Genomic DNA, 26,564 nt, shown 5'->3' with positions numbered 1-26,564 from the left:
CGTTGATCAGGTACAACTTTATATAAGACACCAAGATTTAGGTAAGGTGAAAGTATTGCCAAAGACATCAAGTCAAATCTGAAGAGTTCCCATGTATGCATATGACTGTACATTTGGTCCCGACTAATAGATAACACTGTTTGTACCTTGCAGTTTGTTTACTGAGAGCCCTGCATGGTCAGGTTGGATAAAGCTTTCGACTCGTCATCTAAGGGTCGCAGGTTCGCATTGAACATGCTCTCCCTTTCAGCCGTGCGAGCGTTATAATGTGACAGTCAACCCCAGTATTCGTTTGTAAAAGCGTAGTCCAAGAGTTGTCGGTGGATGATGATGACCAGCTGCCTTTCCTCTAATCTCACACTGCTAGATTAGGGACGGCTAGCACAGATAGACCTCGTCTAGCTTTGCGCGAAATTCTAAACTTATTTTCTGAGTTCCTCTTTCGCTTTACCATTTGCAACTTCCTCTGCAGTATGCTACCGATTTTCAATCTTTACTTCGGTTTCCTCGATGGGATGTGCTCTTTCATTATAGACAGTTTCTCATTCCTACCTTTGGACTTTCGTATCCAGGCACAGCTTACACAGTTGGGTCTGGCATTGGTTGATGTTGCTGTCTGCAATCATGAGCTCATTCACCATGGTTTCTTTCTATCCCCACATGTTACTTTTCCTTGAGACATCCGAGGAAGGCAAATACTACCGATTGGAAGTACCATCTCTTCTTTGCTGAACATTTTCGAGCCATCCTTTTATTTCAATTTATACAAAGGGCTTGAAATCAGGTGACTCCATTGTTTGTGACTCGGTAATTGTTTAAAGGATCCCATCTACAGTTTCTGTGTTCACAGCCCTGGATCCTGTGGAAACTATACGGTACACTGATTGTACAATTTACGTTATCTCTTTGTCTGTCTGCTCTGGTGTTGTCGTAGTTGTGCCTGTTTCAAATATGGGCTAAGGTTCTGTATTCAAGACATAATTTCTCGCCAGTTGACAGTCGATTTGGAATGAGCAACATCGTAACAAGCTTTTCCACATCAAACCTTCTGTAGTTCTTTGGCCATCCTGTTTCCATAAGGATCGGAAGAAGGAAGTTCTCCTGGCTAGTCTATTCATTGTTCCTATTCTTTAACTTTTTTTTTTATCTGAAACTAATACATCAATGTGTTGCCTTTGTGACACTGAAGTCCACATTTTACTGTCATGCAGTCGTTACGAATCTGAGCGAAGGCACGTTTTCTTAGCCCTGACATTAGACGGTGCCATTGGTGTTGACATTGTTCAATTTGATTGTATTAAAAAAAACGAGCCATTGGCTTTCTTAATTCTATTTAAATCTTCTATCATAATTTTGGACATTGTTTAGTTTTAACTCAATTCATTTTTACATTTTATTGAATTTTACGTTTTTAAGATTTTTTCCGATTGTTTGGCGCAAATATTCACGCTGTTTTATGCCAACAAACACCCAGTGTTTTTTTCATTTTTTTATTTTATATCCTTCTGTCTTACCTTTCATATTATTATAATCTTTGCAATACATACTTTTCAAGTCTGCCCCGATCATGTTATACGTTCTCCTAACGTTTTCCTTTTTTTTTTGCTTAATCCTTATTTTTACTACTTTTTTTCTGTGTGCTCCCTTCTCCTTCGACAATCATTCTACTGTTTATCCTTATCTCCTATCATATTTATTACTCTTATCATATTCATTTAAACAACGGTCTGACCATCACTATTTCTTTCTATTTATTGTTTACTTGTCTTAAGCGCCCCAAAATCCTCTATTTATTTTTAAAAAAACAATTATTTATAGTTTTTAACATCTACCGTATCTGACATCCTTCCTAGAACTCGTACATCCTTCTTTTTTAATAACGTTTTGTTTACACATTATAGATAAATACCATTTAAATATATAAAAAGTTAATTCTCTCTTCTTGTAATTTTTGTATTATGGCGCTAAAAATAATAACTTAAGTTCCATAACCATTCAGAAATGTTGATTGATTTTCTTCAAACAATTCGTTAAGCCTCTTATCATTCAAACTATCTGTCATACTTATTTACCACTAGTTTTCACCTCTATGTCATTTCTCGAAAGGTGAATTTTGTAAATATCAACCTTTATATTTTGTCAGACTTTTATCATAATTTCTTTCATTTATTTTACTTAATTTCGAACAAATTTCATTCAACTCACTATCTTGACTTCCGCTTTTTCAATTTTTTTAAATTGTTTTCAAATCCCTTCTCTGTTCTTTGACTATTTAATTTCTCACCTATGACGTATCTCCTAAATTTCATTAATTAAAGTCAATTCAAATTTTTACTGTCTTAAATGTTTTATTCCTATGATTAATGTTTGTTTGCTCTTGAAGGCATTTTTAGATATTTTTCTCTACATATTCGCTGTAATCTCTGAAATATTTTAACATAGTCTTGGCTTTCATTTTGTCCTCCTGTGCTTTGATATTTCTCATCTTTTACCTTATTTTCAACTTTCTTCAATCAAACCAATTTTTCTCGTTCTAGCCCTAGCCTCTCTTCTGCAAGTTTTTAAGCCATATCAATCTTCTCAAAACATTTTTCTGGAATTTATTTATCTTATTTGTTCCCACATATGTTTCTTCTGTTTATTTACAAACAAACAATCTTTTGAATCTTGTTGGTCCCATTGTAGTTGTTTTTATTTTACCACTTATAGCATTCATGGTAATTTAAACGAAATGCACTAAAAGTAACTTCTTATTGTTAGCTGAAGTAAAACCTGAATAGATTTTCATCGGTTGTTTAATGCAGATACCCTCGTAGATTTGTGCTATTAAACTCCAACCAATCAACGAAATCAATTTTAACTTGTTCGAAATAAGAATGTTAAAGTAAGACACTGGAATTTAAAATGTTCATTTTATGAATACGTATAATTATTTTAAAAAAAGCATGTTTCTACAAATAAAATAAAAAAAATTTCCCAAAATTCACGATAACAAAATATGTTGACCCTTCCCCACACACACACATGTTACTAGGAAGATTTTGTTTGTTTGTAATTAAGTACAATAGGCTATTGGTGCTCTGCACCCCCACGGGTGTCGAAAACTGGTTTCAATCATATGAATTTGCAGACATACCACTGTGCCACAAGGAGGCGTTAGCAAGAAGTCAGCTAACATTGTACTTTCTCGTGTAAAACTGCTAATTAAAGATCTAAACTTGTGTATTATTGCTATAGAATGAAGCTGTAGTTTAAAACTTCACTCTCATATACACACTTAATACTCCATACTTCTCTCAACTAGTTTAATCGTCATTAATCGCATTTAGGCTTATAGCAATGATTAAGCAATTTTGCCAAAAGTAATTATTTCCACTGTGTCACATTTTTGTGGAATACAGAAAGGTAAATATTTGGACCATTATTTTCAAAATATTTCAGACCATACATAATTTGGACGTTGACTCCCCCATCCCCTAAAAAAATCATGTACACACTCAATAAAATTATAGCAGTTATCTCAGAGAATAGGTAACAGCAGTACTGACTCCATTTTGTATGGTTAATAGAAACATTGATATGGAGTTGGAAGTTTAATTTCATATTTTTACCTCCGCCACCTTTGGACGGAGATTATGCTTTATCCCTGTAAGTGTTTGTCAGCAATATTTCTCGAAAAACGGCAAAATGGATTTGGACGAAAGTTGGTGTGGACATTTGGACTATAACCCAATTCAGAAGTAATCAGTTTTTGAACGACAGGGCCCCAAAAGATCCAAATTTCCTATTTGATAACATGGGGTCTATTTTTCACACTATTTTTCCTCTATAACTTGGTCAAAAACGAACGGATTTTAATGAAACTTGGGAGACTCGAAGAATGTTATTCCTTGTTGTCCTGCTAAAAATGCTACAAACCCATGAATAATTACGGGCACATTTCCGTACTTTTGTTATGAGAGCTGCCAGACGGAAGTAATCGCTATACGCACTTCTATTTATCTTGATACAACCATACGTTTCAGACATTTTGGCCACATAGTGTAGGAACATCGACTGGCATATGTTTTTTTGTTACTAAGGTTTATCTTGTTTTAATTTGGGACTTGTGAAGAAAATTTCCTTCTAAGTAAGAAATGTGCAGCAATAATTTGATGTGAAATTTAAATTACCTATAATGTACAAGGTTATCTTTTCTACACTGTATTTTTGGAGCAGGTTGAGCATTTCTGGATTATTTGATCATGAGTGTAAGATCTTAGCAAACTGAAATGGTCAAAACTTCATTCCATGATATCGCTATGCTTTAAGTAATTGTAGGGAGCTGCACGTAATATAACTATTATTTAAGTATCAGGTGTTTACATGCTATTAAACCATTTTTTGGGAAGCAAACTCTGTTTTTTGTTTCATTTTAGGCTTTAAGATAAATGTGTTTTTTACGAGTGTTCGGTTCCACAAGTACTTGTTTTTAAATCTTATGATGCGTTAATACTCTATATGTCCTATCTTTAAATTATTTATAATAAATTACTTAAGGAAAATCATTATTAACAGAATATAAATATGTGCAATATTGAGTTCAATCTAACTTACGATTCGAACATAAACACAGCATACACTAAGTTTTGTTTATATTGTATTATCAAGCATAACACCTTTGTTTCAAACATCATTTAAATACATACGTAAGAGAAAAATTACATAACTATTTTTACAATAGAGTTGTATGAAAACAACTTCAATGAACTGCAGATTATATTGCTTTTCTTACATTAAAAGCACCAGTACAATTAAGTCTGAATAATGTGTTTACAAAATAACTAATATCATATCAAACTAAAAAAACAACACGATAATTCAGTTTCTTTTTAAAATAACTGATTGCACTTCCAACATTTACAGATAAGTTTCAAATAAAACTTTAAAAAACGCCTTTTTGAGCTTTTGTAACTATGAATTCTTTAGTGTTTGTCTCCTCTTTGTAGTATTTTTGTAGCCATTGTACAATTTTCGGTAGATGATGGTGCACCCATTTAACGTTACTATTAACGTTTTCCAACGCTTCTTTTCTTGCTTGCTTTGATGCGCCAGCTTCTGGGTACGTAAGGAAAAACTCTTCCATCTGTTTAAGAACAACAGCAACAAAAAAAAAACATATCAATAATGCATAATCTATGCGAACCCAAAACATTGATGTGAGCTTGTGTTTGAAGAGGTTGCGCCTTCCTAAGAGATGATTGGATCTTCATTTATGTGTGTGTGTGTATGTGTGGTTGGGTGGGTGTGTGAACAGTGTATCTCAAACTCTGATTTTGATCAAATTTGAAACGATGGAAGGGACAGTTAATTAACTTTTGGTAAGTTTAGGTGAAAGATAAAAATCGCATTGTAGGCCAAACACTTTTGGAGACAAATGTTTAATCGTGAAAAACTATCAAAGTTCGAAGAGAAATTGAGATGGAAGTTCTCGGCACTTAAACGTACGTTTTTGAAGATGGGACTTAATAGTTTGTATATTTCATGCTGGTTATAAAAATATAACATTGTGGGGTGGGAGTTGTTTCTAATAGTACCCTCTAGCTGTATAATTAAATTTTTCAGCAAAAACAAATGGTTTGAAGAAGTAATAAACATCTACTTGTTTCAACTTGTTTTCAGTAGCGAAACGTCTGGACATAGTCTTCAACAATCTTCCTAACCACTGGTTATTTAATGTGGACCTGTAATCAACAACAAAAATATATATTACTAACCTATACGTTATATCATTCTCTGCTCGCATAATTGTAATAAAAGGTTAAAGCTTACGAAACAGAGAAGAAATTTCTGTATTTACAATTCAGAACAATTAGTAAAATATCTGCAGGTAAGTGAATAACTTAGAAATCGGGTGAATAAACTGAACTTTGTGTATCTTAACAAAACTAAGGATATGAGTAAATAAATATTATTAACAACTAAGAACTTTTGTAAACATTTTCAAGTTATTTTTGGAATTGTTTCTCAAGGTTTCATACTTTGAAACAGATCTCAAGTAAATGGTTAAAAAAAGAGGCCCAAACAAAGAAGGTATTAAGCTTTGATAAATAAAATTATGCTGGAACAAAGGAAGAGTTTTAGACAACTCAGTTAGTTGCTTTAAGTTAGACTAATATTTAGGACAAAACGAAATTTATATAAGTGCAAATGTCTCTCTCTCTTTGTGGGTCTGTTCCTGATTCAAGGCTACATATTTTAAAGCTACAAAGTTATTCTAAAATTTTCTGCACCAGCACTCTCTAACTTTGAAGTAATAAAATATCATTAAAAACGACTAGACACCGCTAATAATTGGGCTGCTCTTTTTCCAACAAAGAGTGGGATTTACCGTTTATTATAACACTTCAACAGCTGATAGGGTGAGTATATCTGATGACGGAGTTCAAACCCTCGATCCGCAGATTACGAATTAATTGTCCTACCAACGAGGACATACAAAGCTAAATAATGAATTTTACACTTTTATAGTTTTGAGGTTTCCATTGTTAAATAACTTTAAAAAGTTCAGTACTTACCTCCATTATATGAGTGAATACAGACTGGACTATAATAGTGATTTTTAAGAATATTGAAATAAGGTTTTACCAAATAACTGTGCTTATTCCTTGGAACTAAACTGACCTGTCAACGAGATACTCCATTCATTTGTATAAAATTCCCACAAAAGATTTTTTCCAACTGGATTGTTTGCTATGAAGTTTAACACAGTAAAATAATCATGGGTTCGAATTATACTGTCGTTCTTGGCGATTTCCAGGTATCTGAAAGAAAAAATTACTAACCTTCACAAAAGAACACTGGACATATATCAAATTATTTAGTACGTAATCAGTTAATTAACAATTTCCCATACCTTAATTTTCAACAGATCGTACACTGCATCAAAACTAATTATGAAAACACAGTTATAAGGCTTAATTGCAGTTAAACTATCAGTTGAATCAACACAATACATTTTTACAGAAAATGCAAAACAGTAAAGTAAAGAAGATCTCGGTGAGTGCAGCTACCACATCCATAATGTTTCGAAATCTTGCCAGATATTAAATATTGTGCCACATTATATTTTATAATGGCGGAGATGCGTAAATATTATTAAAACAGGACCTTAAAACATGATTTCTCTCAGAATGACAATAGTTGCTGCTACGCTGTAAAGATACAAAGCTTGTCAAAAAACAGTTCCTATGGTAGTGCAAACATATTTATTTTAGTGCGATAGTTATGGGAGCAATATATAAAAAGAATACATATAAGTAACATTTTATAAATTAACTTCCATTGGAAATTGTACAAGTACAAAAGACGGTGAACATAACAAATGTAACGAACTATGATTGTCTTTTGAATAAACTGGCTTCAATGTAGACGGCGAAATGTCGTCTTTTATTTATTTATCAGACAGTTACGGTCCGTAAGTTTTCAAACCTAATGTCTACTCTGCCTCAATTTTTACTCACACAATATTAGATCACGTAATTTGTAAAGTCTTTATTCTTATTACAAATAAGGTAGGATTACTAACTGTATGAACAGTTATTTTTACTTTATTTAAGACCTAAGTTTGTATTTATTTCTTTAGACAGCGTGAACTGAAAAACTAAATATTTACTTTTTCCAAAACTGTAACACACCGTCTTAAATTTGTTTAAAAGCTTACAATATAGAAATGAAGACTGTTCAGTTATTTACGTTTAACTGCAACAACAGTAAGCTTACGATTATTTTGTAATGGTTATACATTTATATTTGGCTTGGTAATAAAAGTGATTATATATAAGTGAATAAAGTTAATCGGATATAGCTTACTTTAAAAGAATATTTTCGTTCTTTGTGCACGATAAGGCGTTAAGAAACTGCATTTGCTCGTCCGATGACTGTTCATCCAAGTATCGTTTCCACATGTAGTTCCAGAGTTCTTCAGAACTGCTGTGACTTATCCCATACCGATATACAATACTTCTCAAATCTGGAGAAATACTGCAAGAACGAACATAAGTATTCATGAATATTAGATATATAACCACTGCTTCACGGTTTTTGTTACCTGACAGTCTATAATATTTCAGTTGGAGAACCAAAATCATTTAATTGACAACAAGAAAATATCACAATAAAACTAAGATCAATCAGTTTTCTTCCCTGACTCAATCTGTTGTATAATATACAATAACGATCAATTTCAAAACCACGATGACTGTCCCGTAAGTTTGTTATTCAAAGAAATGTTGATAGTTTTTATAGTATTACTGACCAAAGAAAAGAGGGAATATTACATTACAAAACATTAGCCAAGTAATGTGAATGGTGACTAGTGAACAAGTAACAATAACAAACACAGTTAAATTATCAAACTTAGCCCCGCATTTATATTTTCCTTTCACTTATTTTAACAACCCGTTGTTTGTCTATTGGTCGAATTAAACTTACTATGAATAAGATATATTCTAATAAATATAAACAAGCTCAAACAATAATCAAAGACGCTGCTTAAATACAAAGGATCCCCAGGCTACAGGCTATATTCTTGGATATGATATGAACACTAGATTTTGAAAGTGACTGCAAAAGTAGGACCCAGATTGTTGTGTGGTTACAGCCAGTTTCGCATGAAGAAATTAAAATAAATAGAATAATCAAGATAAATAGAAATTAGGTGACCGAGATTTGAATGCTCATGCCCACCAGGTCCACCATCTATATTATCCTACACTGCCTGCAAACACTTGTGAAAATATGACTGCTCTCCAAAGTAAAGATGCAAATAAAGAAACAAAAAACACGAAATAAGATACTACCACTTGAGATGTAAGATAAACGTACCTCCTGAAGATGGCATTCCAACTTCTACTACAGTAGTAAAGCACTAATTAATAGCATAGTCGACAAATTATATTATTATCGAATACCAACCAAGTTATCAAAACTAGCTACTATAACTTCTAACCACCACCCATTGCATCCACTGTAGCTACCTATTTTCAGGATCAAAACAAGTCTTTATATGAAATGAGGTATTCATCTGCAAGAAAGTATTACCAAGTTGTTTAAATGAATTTGACAACTAAAAATACTTCTCAGAAACTTTCAGTAAGATATTTAAATTTTTATTTCTTTCTATTTATTTGATACATTCTTATATTCAACAAAGAATATTTTAATTTTATTTAGTTTATTTATTGAAACCATTAAATATTAATGTTTCAATCGATATGTCAACATTAATAATAAAATATTGTAATTTATTACAAATTTTACAGAATCCAAAGAACTGAGGTTATAAAACTTATAACAGAAGAGTATGGTACATTACTATTAACAGAGTACAAAATATGTCGAAAAACAAAAAAATATTTAGATTAATATCATTATCAAGTATTTTAATTTCTAGATCTAAATAATGTGTCTTTATAAATTGAAGTATTTTTTAATTATTGCTGGATAAATAGAATTAATAAAATTATTTATACTAATTAAATCATTATAATTCTACAAGTTAAAGCAAAAATGTTCGAGTTTATATTATTTTCAAAGAACCTGTTCTCGCAAAAATAGATATAAATTTGCAATATATAAGTAGTGTAGTGAGCTCCCATTAGAACTCATATTACTTGTTTAAATACCTTGTTATTAAAAAAAAACTATTATAAATACAGAAACTTAATATATCTTTTATGTTTTTGGAGCTAAATTTTCTTTCTTCTCGTACTATGAAGAAATAACAGAATCGTTATATTAATGAATTTATAACAGAAATTAAATCTGTTAATAGAGTTATAAATATATATGTAAAAACGGCTGGCTTGGGTTTAAAAACATTTTTTTATGTAAAGGATTGTTGTTGTTTTGAGTTAAGCACAAAGCTTCACAATGGACTCTCTCTGCTCTGCCCACCACGGATATCGAAACCCGGTTTTTAGCGATGTAAGTGCGCAGACTACCGCTGAGACACTGGGGGACTTATGTAAAGGACCGAATAGCGTTTCGACCTTTTTCTGTCATCGTCAGGTTCACAAAGAAAGAAAGAGGTAACTGACCGATAGCTGACCACATGTTTAAAGGGGTTGTGTAACTGCGTAAAAGGAATGTAGAGGGCTTGCTTAGATGTTTGATTATATTTATTAATGTAGGTATAAAGGTGTTTCTTTGTATTAGTTTATTTTGGGTTTGAGTTGTTGTATAAGTAAGGCTTCTTTAATTTTGCGTTTGTTTATGTGTGTTTCTTTATTTAATATTTGGGTGTTTATGGTTATGTTGTGTTTATTTGATTTGCAGTGTTAAAACGTGTGAAGGTGAATTTTGTGTTTTTTTGAATCTGGTTTCCATTTCTCTACTTGTTTCTCCAATATAGAAGTCGTGGAAGTTATCACATTGTATTTTATAAATAATGTTGGTGTGGTGTTTGTCAGTGTAGTTTTTACATAGTAGAGACCTCAGTTTTGTGCCTGGTTTTTGAATAAATTTGGAATATTATCTGGAAAGTCATATTTTGTTACACGTTTTTGCCAAATATTGGTTATTTTTCTGCTGATGTCGGGAATCTATGGTATACAGCAGTATATGGTTTCGTGATTTTTTAATTCGTGGAATATATTTACTTTTGTTACTTGATTTTGCTTTTGTCTAGGTTGAGCGTATAATGTTTTCTACGGTTTGTGGAGGAAACTCATTGATGTTGATGAAATACTGTTTTATTTTGTCTATTTCTTCGTTAATTTCATCTCGTGAGCATAGTTTTATGGCTGTTTTTATTTCGTTTCTTAGTATGTTCGGTTTTTGTTTTGTTTTATGTGCTGAGTCCCAAGGAATGTAGAGTCCAGTATGGGTGACTTTTCGGTGGATTTCTGTTTTAAATTGTGCATCGGTTCTTGTAATTTTGAGGTTAAGAAATGATATATGATTGCGTTCTTCCTGTTCACATGTGAAGTTAATGTTGGGATGTATAGAGTTAAGATGATTGAAAAAAATTAAATGTGTGTTCTGTAGGTATGGATCCCACAACCGTGTCATCTACATATCTGTACCAGAATAGTGGTGGATGTAATGCTGTGCTAATTGCTTGTCTTTCAACTTGTGTCATAAAAATATTGGCTGGAACTGGTGATACTGGGTTGCCCATGCTTAGGCCATTTGTTTGTATATAGTTGTGGTTGTTGAACATGAAGTTTGTCTTCATCGTTGTGAATTCTATGAGGGTTGCTAATTGGTTGCTGGGAATGTCTACTGATGGGTTAGGGTCTCGAATATAGAGTTCTAAGGCTATCTTGCAGGCTTCAACGGTTGGAACTTCTGTAAAGAGGGATATAACATCGAAACTGGCCATTAAGGCTTTGTGATTAAGTTGATTAAGATTAGACTTGAAATTAAAAGTCTTTGAAGAATGAACTGGCTGATGTTACATATTTGGAGAATGTCCATGTTATGCATTTATCAAGATTGTGATTAAACGATTCATATGTGGACATTATTGGTCGTAATGGACTATCTGGTTAATGAGGTTTTGGGATACCGCATATTTGTGGTGTGCGTGACTCGGTCTTGCGTAGATAGAAATAAAGTCCTTTTGAAATTGTATTGCCTGTTTTCATTTTTGGTAGTATTTTGTTTAGTGCGTTTCGTGTGTGTTTGTTGGATTTGTGTGTATTGGTTTAAATTTGTTTGAGTCTGATAGGATGTTCTTTATTTTGTGGATGTATTCACTCGTGTTTATTATGACTATAGCGTTTCCTTTATCTGCTTTTAAAATATTTATGTTTCTGTCTTGTTTTAGGTTTTTTAATGGAATTAATATCTCATTTTGTAAGATTGTTTTTTAGCTTTCTGTTTTGTGAAATTATGTTGATGGTTTTCTGAAAAAAATCTTTGAAAAAATCGTTTAAGATGTTGATTTCAGATGTTTCTGGGAAATATTAATTTTTATTTTTTTCTGGGAAGTTTGGCTGTTGGATGTCAATTAAATTGTCGAAGTTGTCTTCTTTCTGTTGGTTGTTTTCGGTTGTTTTATTGTTTTCCTCAACCCCAACCAGCCGTTTTTACATATATATTTTTCTCAACAAATGGGTTTTCCCGTCGTCACTGATTGTTAACAGAGTCGTTGTATACACGTGGCAAAATCACGTTTGAATATTCTTTACTTGTTCACATTTTTCTAAATATTCTAAAACGGGTTGATTATTTCTTATTATCCAAAACTCATGTTTCTGATTATAAACACTAATATTTTTAATTTTATCAAATAAAATATTAAGTGAATTATTTATTAAAATAGCCAGTTTTGGATAATTATTTTATTGAACTAAAAATCTAAATTTAATCAGAGCTTTATGGAGCTTAGGAATAGTACACAAAAAGATTAATTTACAAAAGAATTTTGTTTAGAATAATGTTTTAATAATTTTAATGAAATTATTAATTACTGTACCTTTAGATTAGTTAATAAGTTTGAATGTTCGTGCTATATTGATTTCAATTATTATAATTAATGCACAAAATGTTTACGAATGAAGCCAAAATTACTATTAGCTTTATTTAAATTTCGTGCAAAGATATACGAGGGCTGTCTGCGCAAGCCTTCTCTAATTTATGAGTGTAAGTCTGGAGGGAAGAGAGCTAGTCACCACCACCAACCTCCAACTCTTGGGTTACTTTTTAACCAACGAATAGTGGGATTGAGTGTCACATTATATCACTCCCACGGTTGAAAGGGAGTATATTTTTGGTGTTACGATGATTCGAACTCATGACTCTTAGGTTACGAGTTACGCGCCTTAAACATCTGGTCATGCCAGCCCTGTTAGCTTTATTAGTGGAAACTATCACATTTTCGAACTAATTAAAGTGACAAATCTATATGGCATTTATTTAATTTTATACGGGATAATTTAAATATATATATATATTTTTAAGTACATAACTTCCATTCGAAAATGCATATAGATGGATAACTAAATTTTGTTTCACATGATTGTTGAGTATGAACAAAACACTCATTTAAAACAAGTTTTGGTCGACTCTTCAAAACTGGTAAAAATAATTAGAGTGAAGTTATTAAACACTAACCGGTCATAATTTAACTCTATGAATACCACAGAATGAAACAGAGTGAATACCTTCCCCCACATAGCTCTTTAAATTAAAACAACTCTTCGATATAATCAAGTTTATTCAACTTGTTTTATTATATGTATAAGGAACTCAATAATTATAAGTAAATGCCAGCAGATTATACAGAAGTTAAAAATAGGGTGAAATGTCGACACTTCCCTCTGTAAAAAATAGTAATAATGCTTTAATATATTCATTGGGTTTATAGTTATTTCTTCTTAAAAATCACATAGGTTTGAATAAAGTTTGATATAAAACAAATTTAGAAACACGTGTTTTGCAAGTTGTACGGCTAATTTACGCGCTGTGGTATATATATTATGAACCTAATAGTAGAATATATACGCACGCACATACACATACTTACACGTATTCTCATACATAATTTACAATTACAGAATATTATACCCTCAAATTATCGATCTGTGTGTATGTAATTCGCTACCAATGATATCCACATATTACATCTTTTGAAAGATTTTCTTTTCCTCTATAATAAAACTCAGTGTAATGAATGTATAAAAGAATTTAGGTGAATTCTCATTATATATGCAAAACAGACAGGACATCAGAAGTCGCCGATGAGTTCAATTTCATGATTGATGGGTTTTTTTGCATTTTTTCTGTCATTTGCATATCTTAAAGGGACTTGTAATGAAGACTTTTATAGACCCAAAAGAAATGTTGCTCACATAACTTTTCTGAAAACGTGTCTCAAGAAGCCAATGAGGTTTAGATTTAATCCTAGGGTTTAACAGTTTAGGATAGTAACTGAGTCTTTCTGTAACACAAAAGCTAAATAATTAATATAAAAACTACGCAAAGTAAAGGAAATACCTATAAAAGAAAAAAAAAATAGCTAATCATCGAATGATCTACCGCGTGTATCCAGATTGGTTTGGTTTGTTTTGAATTTCGCGCAAAGCTAGTCGATGGTTATTTGCGCTAGCCGTCCCTAATTTAGCAGTGTAAGACTAGAGGGAAGGCAGCTAGTCATCACCACCCACCGCCATCTCTTGGGCTACTCTTTTACTTACGAATAGCAGGACTGAGTGTCGTATTATAACACCCTCACGGCTGAAAGGGCATGTTTGGTAGGACGGGGATTCGAACCCGCAACCCTCGGATTACGAATCGAGTACTTTAAGTAACGAAATGAAGACGGGAAAACGTGTAATTTGTATTTCTAGCTGATTCCAATATCAATCTATGAGGTTTATTATGTCGTTCTCATAGACCTCAAGGATCAAGGTTAGATAGGTGATTACCAAACCTTGATTGTCCGGATCAGAAAAGTGTATCTTATACATATATACAGGTCAAACGGACTTCAAGTCAAGGTCAAATATATTTTTTTTCTAAATTCTACCGGATTTCAACAGTACACATCAAATAGTTTACCCTTTTGTTTTCTAAAGAATTTCAATCATTCAAATCAAATAGGTAGATTTTGCAATTCAAACTAGAATTGTAGTTCTAGCTTTTCAGGTGTGTAGATCAGAATGGCGTATTCGGTAGTACTTTTGGCGTAAGAAAAATACATTAATCTTACTAGTCATATGATTCTCTCAAACTGTCCCTCTAACTGATATTCATTAAATATAAATTAAATTGTATTTGTATGCTAAAAAGTGGCTTTCAACCGTTTATAAACAAAAATAACAAACGACGAAATACACTTTAAGACGAAAATGTACAACAGTAATATAACAGCGTGAAAGAAAAAAAATAATCATAAATAAAGAACAACAATTTTTATTTTATATTCGCCTTACAAACAAAATTGGTATTATAACCAACTAAGAGCTAAAGTCACGTCTAATATCATTTCACTCCAGCTATGTTTATGACAGTTTACACCACACACCGACTCTGTTTATGAAGCTATTTAATGGAAAAAGACTTAAAAGGCATATTGTACAGGGCTAACAAAATTAACTGTAGAAACCATAAACAGTATCTTCTAACGGACTTTAACCGTCCAGGAAAGATAAATCTACCTCTAATGATACCTAACAAAATCCGCCATGCTTACTTCTTCCCATCTTTCCATTGTCTCAACAATTCGGTTACGTTGTTAAGGCATTCTTCGTATTCTACACCACATGCTAAATTTAAAACTGTTACTCTGGTTCGTCTGGAATGAAAGTAAATGTGCATTTGTCATAAACATCCGCAGGATAAGGTTCAGTTTCCATGTAAGGTTATTATTATTTTTATTCTAATGCTCTGTTAGACTACTTTATTACAAAGACGTTGGCATTTTTTTTGTTGAAATCACTAATGTTCGTGTATGAAACAATGGTGTTGCTGATGTTGGTCCTCGTTTCCGATTGATGGCAATATTTAAAATGTATATCTGACACAATGTGATAAAGACAATGTTACATGAAATGACAATTACCATAACCTGAAAACATTTCTCATAACTATAAAAATATATGCAGGGAAGTACAAGTTACCAATGTTTAGTTGATACAAGTATGGACAATAAAGGTTGTTATGAATACAGTAATTCAAAGATAAATTATCGGAAAAGAAATAAAATGGGTAAACATCAACATGACGTCCAATAAATAGCGTCTGACTTTACTTATAAATCGCACATATAATCTTTCGAAATTTCAAATTATATATTATCTGAAGCAAGTTTAATGACACATTACTCCAAGTTGAGTTATAAAGCAATTTCTTCTTACATTGTATTGGTATAATTTTGAAGTTAACTTAACATGATCCATCTTTGAATTTTTTCTTTAGAGGAGGTAAGGATAGGATAGAAAAGATATTCTGACTACTCACCAAACATAAAACCAGATTGAGCTCTTCATTCTTACCTAGTGAACTTTGAGCTTCTGTATTTTCAAAATACAGTTAAACATGTTCATACGTATTTTTATTCTTCTAGCCGCTGATAGACTAACTGTGGTTCACGACTTAGAATCGAATCCTGTATCTTAGCGTTGTAAATCCGTGAACTTACCGCTTTCCCAAAGGGAGACGAAACAATTTTAAGAGCACCGTAACCATTTTAGACATGGTTTTCCTCCGGAGTTACCTTCGAATTCGTGATATTTCAACACTAATAATAGTAATGAATTAATTCCAATTTACATACTTGCTGTTTCCACACAGAATGTCATTTTCTGTCTTTATATTTTTTGTTAACCTCGAAAAAATTTAAAACCTCTTTCTTCCACGAACTCTCAAATTACGGACTTATTTTCAAGTAGTCCGCTACCAGCGCAATATGCGACAACATCAAACTGGGAAATATTACACATCGGCCTGCAATGATACTCAGTGTAAAGAACTGATAAAATAAAACATACGTTAGTAAAATCACTCATATTCCATGTAAAATACATACTCTAGTAATATTTGCTAGGGTTAATTCTAATATTCTTAGAATATATTTATGTGACTTGCGTGTTAATAGGTAACATGCGATCAAGGTCACATAGAAGTGTGAGACAAAAATGGTTTAACTACTTTTTTAATCTAATCAGGTCTGAGCCCAAGATTCCAGTTCGGGGTGAAGTTATCAATGTTGAATTCGATCAGTGTTTAGATAACAATATTTTATAGTTCTTCTCTAAGACACAACAATATTTTTACAACTAATATACAACTCAAGTACCAATGATTTCACTCATCTAGCTTCTTTTTCAGTATTTTTTCAGATTGTTACTAGTTTCTGGAAACTTTTTAGGTAGAAGAGATAAGCTAAATATCTGCTCACATTTATTTATAAGTGTAGAGTTTCAAACTTAAAACTCATTCAAATGTGTAACTTACTTTTTAAACTTAAAATTAATTAAATTGCGTAACTCACTTTTTAAACTTAAAACTAATTAAAATGTACAACTTACTTTTTAAACTTAAAACTCATTCAAATGTGTAACTTACTTTTTAAACTTAAAATTAATTAAATTAGTAACTCACTTTTTAAACTTAAAACTAATTAAAATGTATAACTTACTTTTTAAATTTAAAACTAATTAAAATGTGTAACTTACTTTCCCAAGTGATCATCGTTTTCATCACTCCATCCGAGTTCGGCTACAACGTCTGCTGTTGAGGGCTTTATGTACTTCTATAAAACAAAGAAACGAGCACTGATAAATCATTTGTTAAACACGATATTTTCGCAATTTCCTGATACAAACATATAGGATTTTCAAATACGAGAAATAATTTTGCATACCCGTAAGTCAGTGATAATATTAGACACGTAAATGTCTATTCAACGTAGTTTTTAAAGCCTGAATGAAAAGTGTAAAATAGTGTTACCAGTGGGATTCCACATCTTATACCAGATAGTGTTTTACAGAAGGTTTCATGCTTTCTTTACCTTTAGCGTTTGACATTGGCAATAGTAACAATATTCAGAATGATCGTGTTTTTAGTTTTTTTTACTTTATTTACAGGTCTTTTTTACTTCTATTTTATTTTTTACCTTTGTTCAACGGCTGTTTAGCCGTATATTTTGGTCTTTTTATTTTTGCTTAACTTTTTATGCTTTAGGTTTCTTATTTTGATTATCGATATATATATATTTACTGGTCTGTTTGGAGCAGATAGCATTACTGCTTTGTAGCACAAAACACCAACCATCAAATGATACTTTCTCAAAACAATGCACTGTTTATTAGGAAATACGTGTTTGAGAGAATGTTTTACCATACCTTGTCATAACTGGTTATTCGCCTTTTTATTTCTATTTGAATTTTTACCTTACTTTTGGGCATTATTTGTTGTTAACTTGTTTTTATTTTTACTTGTTATTTTGTTTTCTATTTACAAAGGTGGTTGGACGATAATAGTCGTGCTGCTTTGCGCCATAAAACCCCAGAACCAACCAACCAATCGTCATAAACAAAAGGTATTCATCAAACATTTGTTTAGGAACGAAGTGCTAACACTATAATGCACTGTAGGACACTGTCGTTATTCATGAAAAATGCTGTTACGTTAAATGGCTAAACAACGTAAGTTCACCAAAAGTTGAAAAGTTTATTTCCTGAGATATTATGAATAGTGTAGTTTTATAAATTTGTCTGTTATGTGTTTCGGTATTTTCTTATTGATATACTCAAGTATTAGTGTTATAAATATAGTAAGCAGATGGGTTATTATTATTTTGTATGTCAAGTATATGTTTGACCCAGTGTTAGGTTTATTCGACTGTGATGCAAGTGTGTAGTTTTATGATTATTGGTATTGAAACTTTGCAGAAATTGCTGAAGGATATTTGAAAACGAACCAACTGGAGAACAACATCTAAACTGCCATTATTTTATATAAAACATAAGTAACAACAATCATGTCACTCAATGGTCAAAATGAAAAGAAACCTATTGACCAGTTTCAGTAGAAGATGTCTAATGATGTCCAAATTACATCTTATTGATAATACCACTTTTATTTTGATAGCCAAAAGTAAAAATATGAAAATTCAGAGCTCACGAGGCATTTTGGTAAATCAGATCAGAACTTCAATATATTATTTTACGCTAAGGAGTTGTTCGTTTCGGAATTATCGTGCAAAATTCAACAAAGAGTATAACTGACGGACTAAAGGACACGTAGGAAGCTAATGAACAGCACCTGTTGCACAGTCTTGAGCTACTCGTATTAGCTTGAGAAGAAATGAACGGCAAACTGCAATCTATCACCATAAGTGAAAACAAATAATTTTAGAGGATTTTTGTAATTAAAATATCCTTGGAGAAATGGAAGAGGTTATCCAGGAAAACTAAGAGAAATTCAAATATTTATATTCCCAGAAGACTAATCACCAAGTGCTCTTAAAAGTGAACGAATAAAAGCTGTGTTATTTAAAGCATAGAATATTTAAGTATTTAAAGTTTAATGTATTTGGCTGACACATGCAGTTTATACCTATTTGAATATTTTATCTTGGACAAACGTTACAAACTTTCTGCTATCATTACCTGATTTATTGTACAATGACACATATCATTCAATATATCTTTAAGACGAGTTAAAATATTCCTCATTCGAGAGTAAAAACATCTACACGAAATAATCACTTAAATAAATAATACTCTTAACCGATTCATGTAATTTACCGAGCACCAGTAAGAAAAATAAAAGCGAACAGAGAATAAAATACAAAAGTAGTATGTTAAACTCGAAGCGAGTTTGTTTCAACATCTTTTGAACATTACAATGTCTAATTATTGTTCTGTTTTAAAATTTGGGTATTACCTTCAGCAAGAATTTTGATTCGCTGTTCTCCAGTGGTCTACTAATGTAACTTAGAACCATATTAGCTGTTTCCCACGGCACCAGGTGGCGCTCGTCTTTCAAGTACGTGGATAGTTCAAGAGAAACGGAATATTTCAAATACCCCGCACGTGCTAAGAAAAATGAATCTCTGATGACGTTGGCACGATTGGATGGGCTCCACACCTTTAAAAAAATTATTAGTCGTAAAAAGAAAATTAATTGATAAGTATTTGTGGATTATCATTATCTAAGTACAGGAAAATATTATTAAAGATCAATCTAATTGGAATACTTCTACCTCATGGTTCTTCTTTAACAGGTCAGTTATCTTCTGCCAGTCGTTTTCCTCATAGTTTATCACATAAAATCCTATCTGGTTGACGTTGAATTTAAACCATCCTTCTAGGCCATCGTCTAAGGCAACATCGAGCTGTTCTACAAAGCATGTAATAACTGTTTAATAATATATTCGTTATAATACACATGACACGCGTGAATTAAAAACAGTGTGGCAAAACAAATCTCACTCTTGTGTCTTAAGTTTACTGCTGTTAAAACTAAATTTAGTTTTTAACAAGAATCCTGGCTTATAAATGAAGTAAAGGATACTTAATTATGAAGCTTTTCCTTATCAACTATTTTGATTTTCAATATTATTTGTGTGTACTTTTCTTATAGCAAAGACACATCGGTCTATTTGGTGTATCCACTGAGTGGAATCGAGCTTCTGATTTTAGCGTTGTAACTCCGAAGATTTTGCGCTGTCCCAGCGAGGGACTTTAACGTCTTATTTTCACATTTTTGCTCTCTGTACATACATCTACCTATCGAAAACGAAGTTACTTCGAGTGAATAATATGAAAGAAACGAAAAAAGCCCGAATTTGTAGTGTGTTCTGTTATTCTCCACCTATATGTACAGCGGTATGTCTATGGACTTACAACGCTAGATCCTAGCTTTGATACCTGTGGTGAGCAGAGTACATATAGCCCATTGTGTAGCTTTGTGCTTACCTTCGAAACAACCAACCAACCTGTTAGTCACCAGATGTACGGGGTAATATTGCAATCGTTAACCAGTCTATATATAGATGTTCACATACACGTTTTTATCACCTGAAGTTATACATATAAATGCATGTAATAGCTGTTTACCATTATAGGTATAGAACTCTAATACGTACATAAAACCAGAAAAGCCTAGAAGTTAAACAAGAAGTGTTATTTTCAGTAGTTATATAATTTTCATTGAATATAATAATATAGTCGTTTTGCAGTGAAAAGTAAAAAAATAAAAAGTATTTTGTTATTGTTTACAAGCGCGGAGCTACACAATAAGCTGTCTGTGCTCTGTCCACATGAGAATTAAAACCCAATTTTTTAATGTTATAAGCTCTTAGCCTTATCGTCGAACAAGCAAAACTGAAAGCCTATATGTTTCCCTGTTCTTGATGAGTTTGTTTTTTGTCATTAAAGTGAGGCTGAAAATTGGTGAATAATTTGTTTGTATATTATATAAACATAACAAACTAATTTCACTTCTACATTGAGCTTAGAACTATATGCAATGTTAAAGAAATACACAGGTCACAGCTGGCATTTTTATTATTTAATTGACGTATTATATATATTTTGTGGCTTTTTTTCGTGAACAAAAATTACACGTTTTTTTTTCAAATATTTTAAGCCACATGTGATGCGTTTTTACTTTGATTACAAAATATGTTTGAGACAAGCAGTATTTCAAAGATTTTGCGTTGAGCATAACTATTTCTGTCTCGACAGAGAGACGACGTTTTTCTGTTTATTTTTTTTTCTTTATTCTTCCAAACACTTTACAATCGACCACCATGCTTTAATTTCTTGGCATATTGACTTAAAACTTGTTATAATTATATTTTGGTCCGATACGTGTAGAAACATGTTATTATTATTTTATATTTTTGGATAATCTTCACACCACAAAATCATTAAAAGGGCCTAAATCCAAAATATATGTATGTATATATATATATATATATACATATATACACATGGCTTTTGTGAGATCGTATTTACAGCAATCAATATGAAACTTGTCACAAATACTAATTTATATGCACCCAACATGTTGACCTTCAAAAATTTCATGAGTTAATTTTGAGTCTTAATAGAGGGAGAGCGTCACACTTTACAAAAATATACACAATTTTGAAGTTTTGGTTACTTACTCAGTCATATTTTGACCACTTCGCATAGGATTAGGTAAAAGATAATTTTCCGGAAATCTCGCATATTGAAAAATGAAAATGGTGAACTTCACCATCTTTTTTTTTTTGGCAATCATAGGGAATAAAGATGCCATAAAAAGCGTTATATTAAATTTTGACATTTACTTTGCCATATTTCGGGAAAAAAAAATTTTTTTGCTGTTGTCATACATATACGTACAAAAAATGGGGTATGTCCACTTTTGTACATTTTAGGGGCGTCAGAGTTTTATTATATATGTGGACTGGAATTCTTCAACAGTAGGTGTATAACCTTTTGGCTATAAATTCGAACAATAAACAGACAGCACATAATCCACTTGTTTTAAAATAATATATTCAAAACAAATCGAACGGATTTAAAAAATACATTTTGAAATATTAAACTTTTATCTCTTTTTCTCAGCCTTTAGAATCTAAATGACATTACGAATTGCTTTTCTTTACCTTCTTTTCTCACAATACAAATAAACGAATAATTTGTTTTCGTTACTCGTGGGTTAACACAGTTATATCCTGAACTTCAAATAATTGTTATCTTTTCGTCAAAGTCCACAAAGACGGTTTGAATTACTTTAGAACGCCTTTGGGTAAGACAAATTATTCTTTTTATCTCTATTAAACTGTGAACCTCGCTTTAATATATCGCTTATCATGGTTAACCACTCACACGCCGGCTAACTTCACGTTTTATAACTTTTGTATTACTGAACTTTTCTCTAACTTTGTTTCACCTTATACTTTTTCTCCAATTGCGCTCGAAGACATCTATATTTATACCTCGTGTACTGAGGCATTAAAAATAAGGAAAATTCGAGTAATGTGATGTCAACAATATTAGCAAAGCCTAGACAACAATATAACACAACGTAATCCCATGCTGGTACAGCAGAATGTCCACGTATTTATACCGCTGACATCAAAGGGGCCCCCCGCTAGTACAGCGGTATGTGTCCGGATTTACAACGCTAAAATCAGGGGTTCAATTCCCCTCGGTGGGCTGAGCAGATAGCCCTTTGTGGCTTTGCTATATGAAAAACACACACACACACAGACATCAAAGGGTTCAATTCCCCTCGGTGAACACAACAGATAGCCCTAAGAGGTTTTGCTATAACAAACACAACAGTTACGCAACCAAATTTGTCATAACTATTGCTTTTAAAATGTTTAACTTTTAACTCTCTTGTTATTAAAACTAAACAATCATTGAATATTAACTCAGTTAAAATAAGTTAAATAATAACACTTACATTAAACAGTCTTGTATATCCAACAATGGGAAGTAATGTTAGGGGTTTTGATGAATTATTTGGCTTGGTTTCAACAATTTGCATGAAATTTAGTACAAAAGTGTACTGCGCAGGTCCCAAACAGAGATATAGGCAATTTTAAAATGTTCGCTCAGTTTCATCGACGAAAGTAAAATACAGTTTCGGATTTCATGAACTATTCACATTATTTCAACACAATTACATGAAATTTTGTAAAAAAAATACTTTTTTTACACATCCCATGCAGTGATATAAACAGTCTTCGATTTTCTGTGTATTTTATGACTTTTTTGGTGTTATAATTGATCATGTTGGAATTGTAGGGCGGAAAGATTTTGCTTTAGTCCGCGAATGTTAGCATCGATACATTATCTTTTGTGTTGAATAACAATAAAGTGTATAATAAATGTTTACGTTTATCAGTCAGTGTCTTGACACCTTTATGGTTAAGAATGTGATATTTCATTACATTAAACTCATTGTAATGATTCCTTCGTTGACCGAATACATATTTCTACTCCCAGAGTTCGTTGTCTCTTCGTTAAACGGCCTGATGTAAATAATCCATCACTTTACACGTATATGTTATATTGAACTTAAAGACCTTGTTGATAGCCACGTAAAATAAACAATTCCGAAGTGAAATACTATTAGACAGTTTTTCTACTGTGTATCAGTAGTTGGCCCGTAAAAAATGACGGGATTTACCAGTTTTATTACATGAACACACATACAAATACACACATTAATGAATGATACGACTTTTACGTTTACTTAAAATAACAGAATAAACATATTTTAAAACTACGTGTTATGAATGACAAAATCCTAACAGTTTTGATTCTCATACAAATAGTACTTTCTTCAAAAATTTGTTTTTTTTTTAATTTTCGTTTTATTTGATGATGGTTGTTGTGTTTATTTTTTTTATCTGAAAACAATATTTAAAAGCTCTATATTTTAGTAACATTTTTCAACGTTTTTGAGTCAATACAAGTTTCGTTTCTGTTAAATAGCTGTAATATGATGACATTTGTATCGTTTGATATATTATAATCTTTATGTGATTTTGGAGCATTATTTAGCTTTCTACTTTTCATAGGCTAACACTTTATTCTTTCTTAATGCTTTTTTTGGAGCAGATATCCATATTGCTTTGCACTACAAAACTTCAACCAACCAGCCACATAAGGATTACCTGTTCCTAGCTGTCCCTAATTTTAAACTTGCACACTAAAGAGAAAGTAGCTAATAAACATTGCCTTCCACCACCTCTTGAATTACTCATGTTTGATCGAATAGTTAAGTTTGATCGTACATCTTACTGCAAATCCACAGCCCTAAAGCAAGGTAAAATTTTTTGCAGTGACTGATCGCGAACCATGAAACCCCCGATCCACATCCAATCTTAGATACTTGTATGCCTAGTCTGGGTTTCACTTTTTTCTTTTTTTTCAAGAGTACGTGTCGAATATTTCAAAAGCATTTATTTTTGGTTTTTCTTTTAAATAGTTATAATATTTTAAGATTTTTAAATAAAAATGTTACTTCACCTACCAAATGAAATAAGTAGAGAAAAACTAATACCAATTACTTTATACAAATAAGGTCGAAAGTGGTCTAACGAATTTTCTTTTTTACACTGAGTGTAAATACAGACAAGGTGAATATATTTACATATTTTTTTGGCAAACACGTTTATTTTAATTTCAACAACAAGGAATAAATATTTTGTCTTTTTTCGCTAATTACGTATGTTGTATATTTAATCATATTAGTAAAAAACTGGGAAAGTTTCACTTTAGGTGTCAGAACCTCATCCTATTCAGCGTTTGCCTAGTTGCCTAAGTACAGATGTTAGGTTTTAGGTGTAACAGATATAATCCTAAACAACGACAAACAAGATATGGTTTTATGGTGAACTGCTAAAATTATTTTTTTTAAGTAGTCAAGAAAATAAATTATTAACTGATTTTCTTAAACGTTCTTCATAGAACATAACTGCTTTGTAGACCTATTATTTCCCAAGCTTTATTTTGAACTTGATAAAAAGCTATTTGGGTTCAGGCACTGACTAGATGTTAGTGTATAGGAGCCCAAAGTTCTTGTAGAAAAAAAACAGTGACTAACGTGACGTCACGCTATTTCTTAAAGGTATTTTATCTCCAGTGTACCGCAAATGGGTGTTGTTTATTGTATTATCCACAATGAATGGGCTATCTTAATTACCCTGCTTCGGAAACACGGTAAGTGAAATAACGCATCATCTTGTGAAGTCCTGTTACGTTACTTTATTTTTTAACGATAAATAACAAAGCAATATAATTTTTAAAGTTAATGTACCAGCTATTTTTGACAAAACTCTGTAAGTTTGGTAATTATAAAATCAATAACTGTAAGAAAAATATAATTACCCAAAATAGCATAAAATAAAGCGTAAATAAAGGAACACAACCATTTAAAACTTCTCCATATTTCTTGTAAACTCAGGAAGATTCGATCCCTTAAATTATATTTTGGAAGATAAAATTCTTAACAAGACCAAGTATTTTAAATTTATTTCATGTGTCCGGTGTTCTATAATTCTGTTGACAGTTTTAGTTAAATTATTTAAAGATATTTACACTTACCCGAAAGGAGAATGGTCATCAGCTACAGCAGCGCTCTCAGGACTAATCAGAAATGTTGTTGTTGAACGTGGAATGTGTGGGGGTTAACCTTATCCCTTGTGGTATTGATGTATGGATATCCCATTTATCCAGTCCACATGTTCATTATTTGACAGATGTCAAGATTCTAGGATGTTGGAAATAAAGAATCCATTGTGAGAAACAGCTTTTACAGCTCTTTTTAAATAGTGAATACTTATGAATAATTTACTCTATTTACTTCATTAACATCCGATTTAATATTCTGACATTATGATGACGTTTGCTAATATAATAAATATAAATTAATAACAATCAATTTTTAATATACTTCGTGTTTCTATAAACAATATTTAAATGACAAAATATATTAGCTCAGGCAGCAGAAAATTTTCCAATAAGAATGCAAAAACAATGAAGGGAGTCACATTTCATCCAGTTGAGGGGGGATGGACGTGATGAGTTCTGATACATGGAGAAGCTGAATGCGAGTAAATGTATTAGTATTCATATACGCAAAGAAGTTTGAGATGGGTTTGGGGTACTTGGTAAGGCTGAATAGTAGACATTATGCTGAATTCTGGAAATGTAAGATCCAAGAAAACTGTACTTAGAGCGGCTGAAGGCAACCAATGTATTAATATTTGTGTTCCAAGAAAACTTCAATGGGGATTTCGATGATTAAAGAAAACTAAATAGGAATAAAAATAGTATTTTCATGTAATTGGGAAGATCTGAGATGAAGTTTGGATTATTCAGGGAGGCACAGACAAAGAAGTGTAAGGAAACTGAAGGAATTTATTTATCTAATTGGTGGTTAGGGGTAGTTTCACGCTGTTGAAATGCTAAAATCCAGAGTTTTACACAGTGATTAGAACGAATGTAACACATTGTGTAGTTATGCTCCAAAAATTAAAATAAATATTTATTATTTAAGTAAGAGTTATGAGTTTTGGTGTATTCAGGAAGTATGTAAGTGAACTAGATTGTTGA

The 26,564-nt window shown here is 31.8% G+C and overlaps 2 protein-coding genes across 2 annotated transcripts in view; both read right to left on the bottom strand.

The window, feature by feature from the left end:
* Positions 1 to 4,889: 4,889 nt before the first annotated feature.
* LOC143229476 (uncharacterized) overlaps positions 4,890 to 26,564 on the bottom strand; it is a 449,330-nt gene continuing 427,655 nt past the window's right edge. The window contains exon 55 of the mRNA XM_076461844.1: positions 4,890 to 5,125. Within this exon, the coding sequence (XP_076317959.1) occupies positions 4,925 to 5,125 (201 nt within the window). The 3' untranslated portion in view covers positions 4,890 to 4,924. The remainder of the gene's footprint in view (positions 5,126 to 26,564) is intronic.
* Positions 6,672 to 25,711, bottom strand: LOC143229477 (glutamyl aminopeptidase-like). The gene is made up of 7 exons (XM_076461848.1): positions 25,554 to 25,711; positions 19,700 to 19,836; positions 19,381 to 19,584; positions 17,166 to 17,242; positions 15,182 to 15,283; positions 7,852 to 8,011; positions 6,672 to 6,803 (listed from the first exon to the last, which is right to left on the bottom strand). Exons 1-6 carry the CDS (start codon positions 25,570 to 25,572, stop codon positions 7,963 to 7,965), a joined length of 588 nt encoding a protein of 195 aa, XP_076317963.1. The 5' UTR covers positions 25,573 to 25,711; the 3' UTR covers positions 6,672 to 6,803; positions 7,852 to 7,962.

Source organism: Tachypleus tridentatus, chromosome 10, assembly GCF_004210375.1.
Source record: "Tachypleus tridentatus isolate NWPU-2018 chromosome 10, ASM421037v1, whole genome shotgun sequence".
Classification (NCBI taxonomy): domain Eukaryota; kingdom Metazoa; phylum Arthropoda; class Merostomata; order Xiphosura; family Limulidae; genus Tachypleus; species Tachypleus tridentatus.
Note: the sequence above shows the minus strand (reverse complement) of the source record. Positions and strands in the feature narration are given on the sequence as shown.

Coding starts and splice junctions, on each gene's coding strand:
- LOC143229477 (XM_076461848.1), bottom strand. Junction 19,585..19,699: donor TGTTAAAGAAGAACCATGAG/GTAGAAGTATTC, acceptor ATTTTTTTAAAG/GTGTGGAGCCCATCCAATCG. Junction 15,284..17,165: donor AACGATGATCACTTGGGAAA/GTAAGTTACACA, acceptor CTTTCATTCCAG/ACGAACCAGAGTAACAGTTT.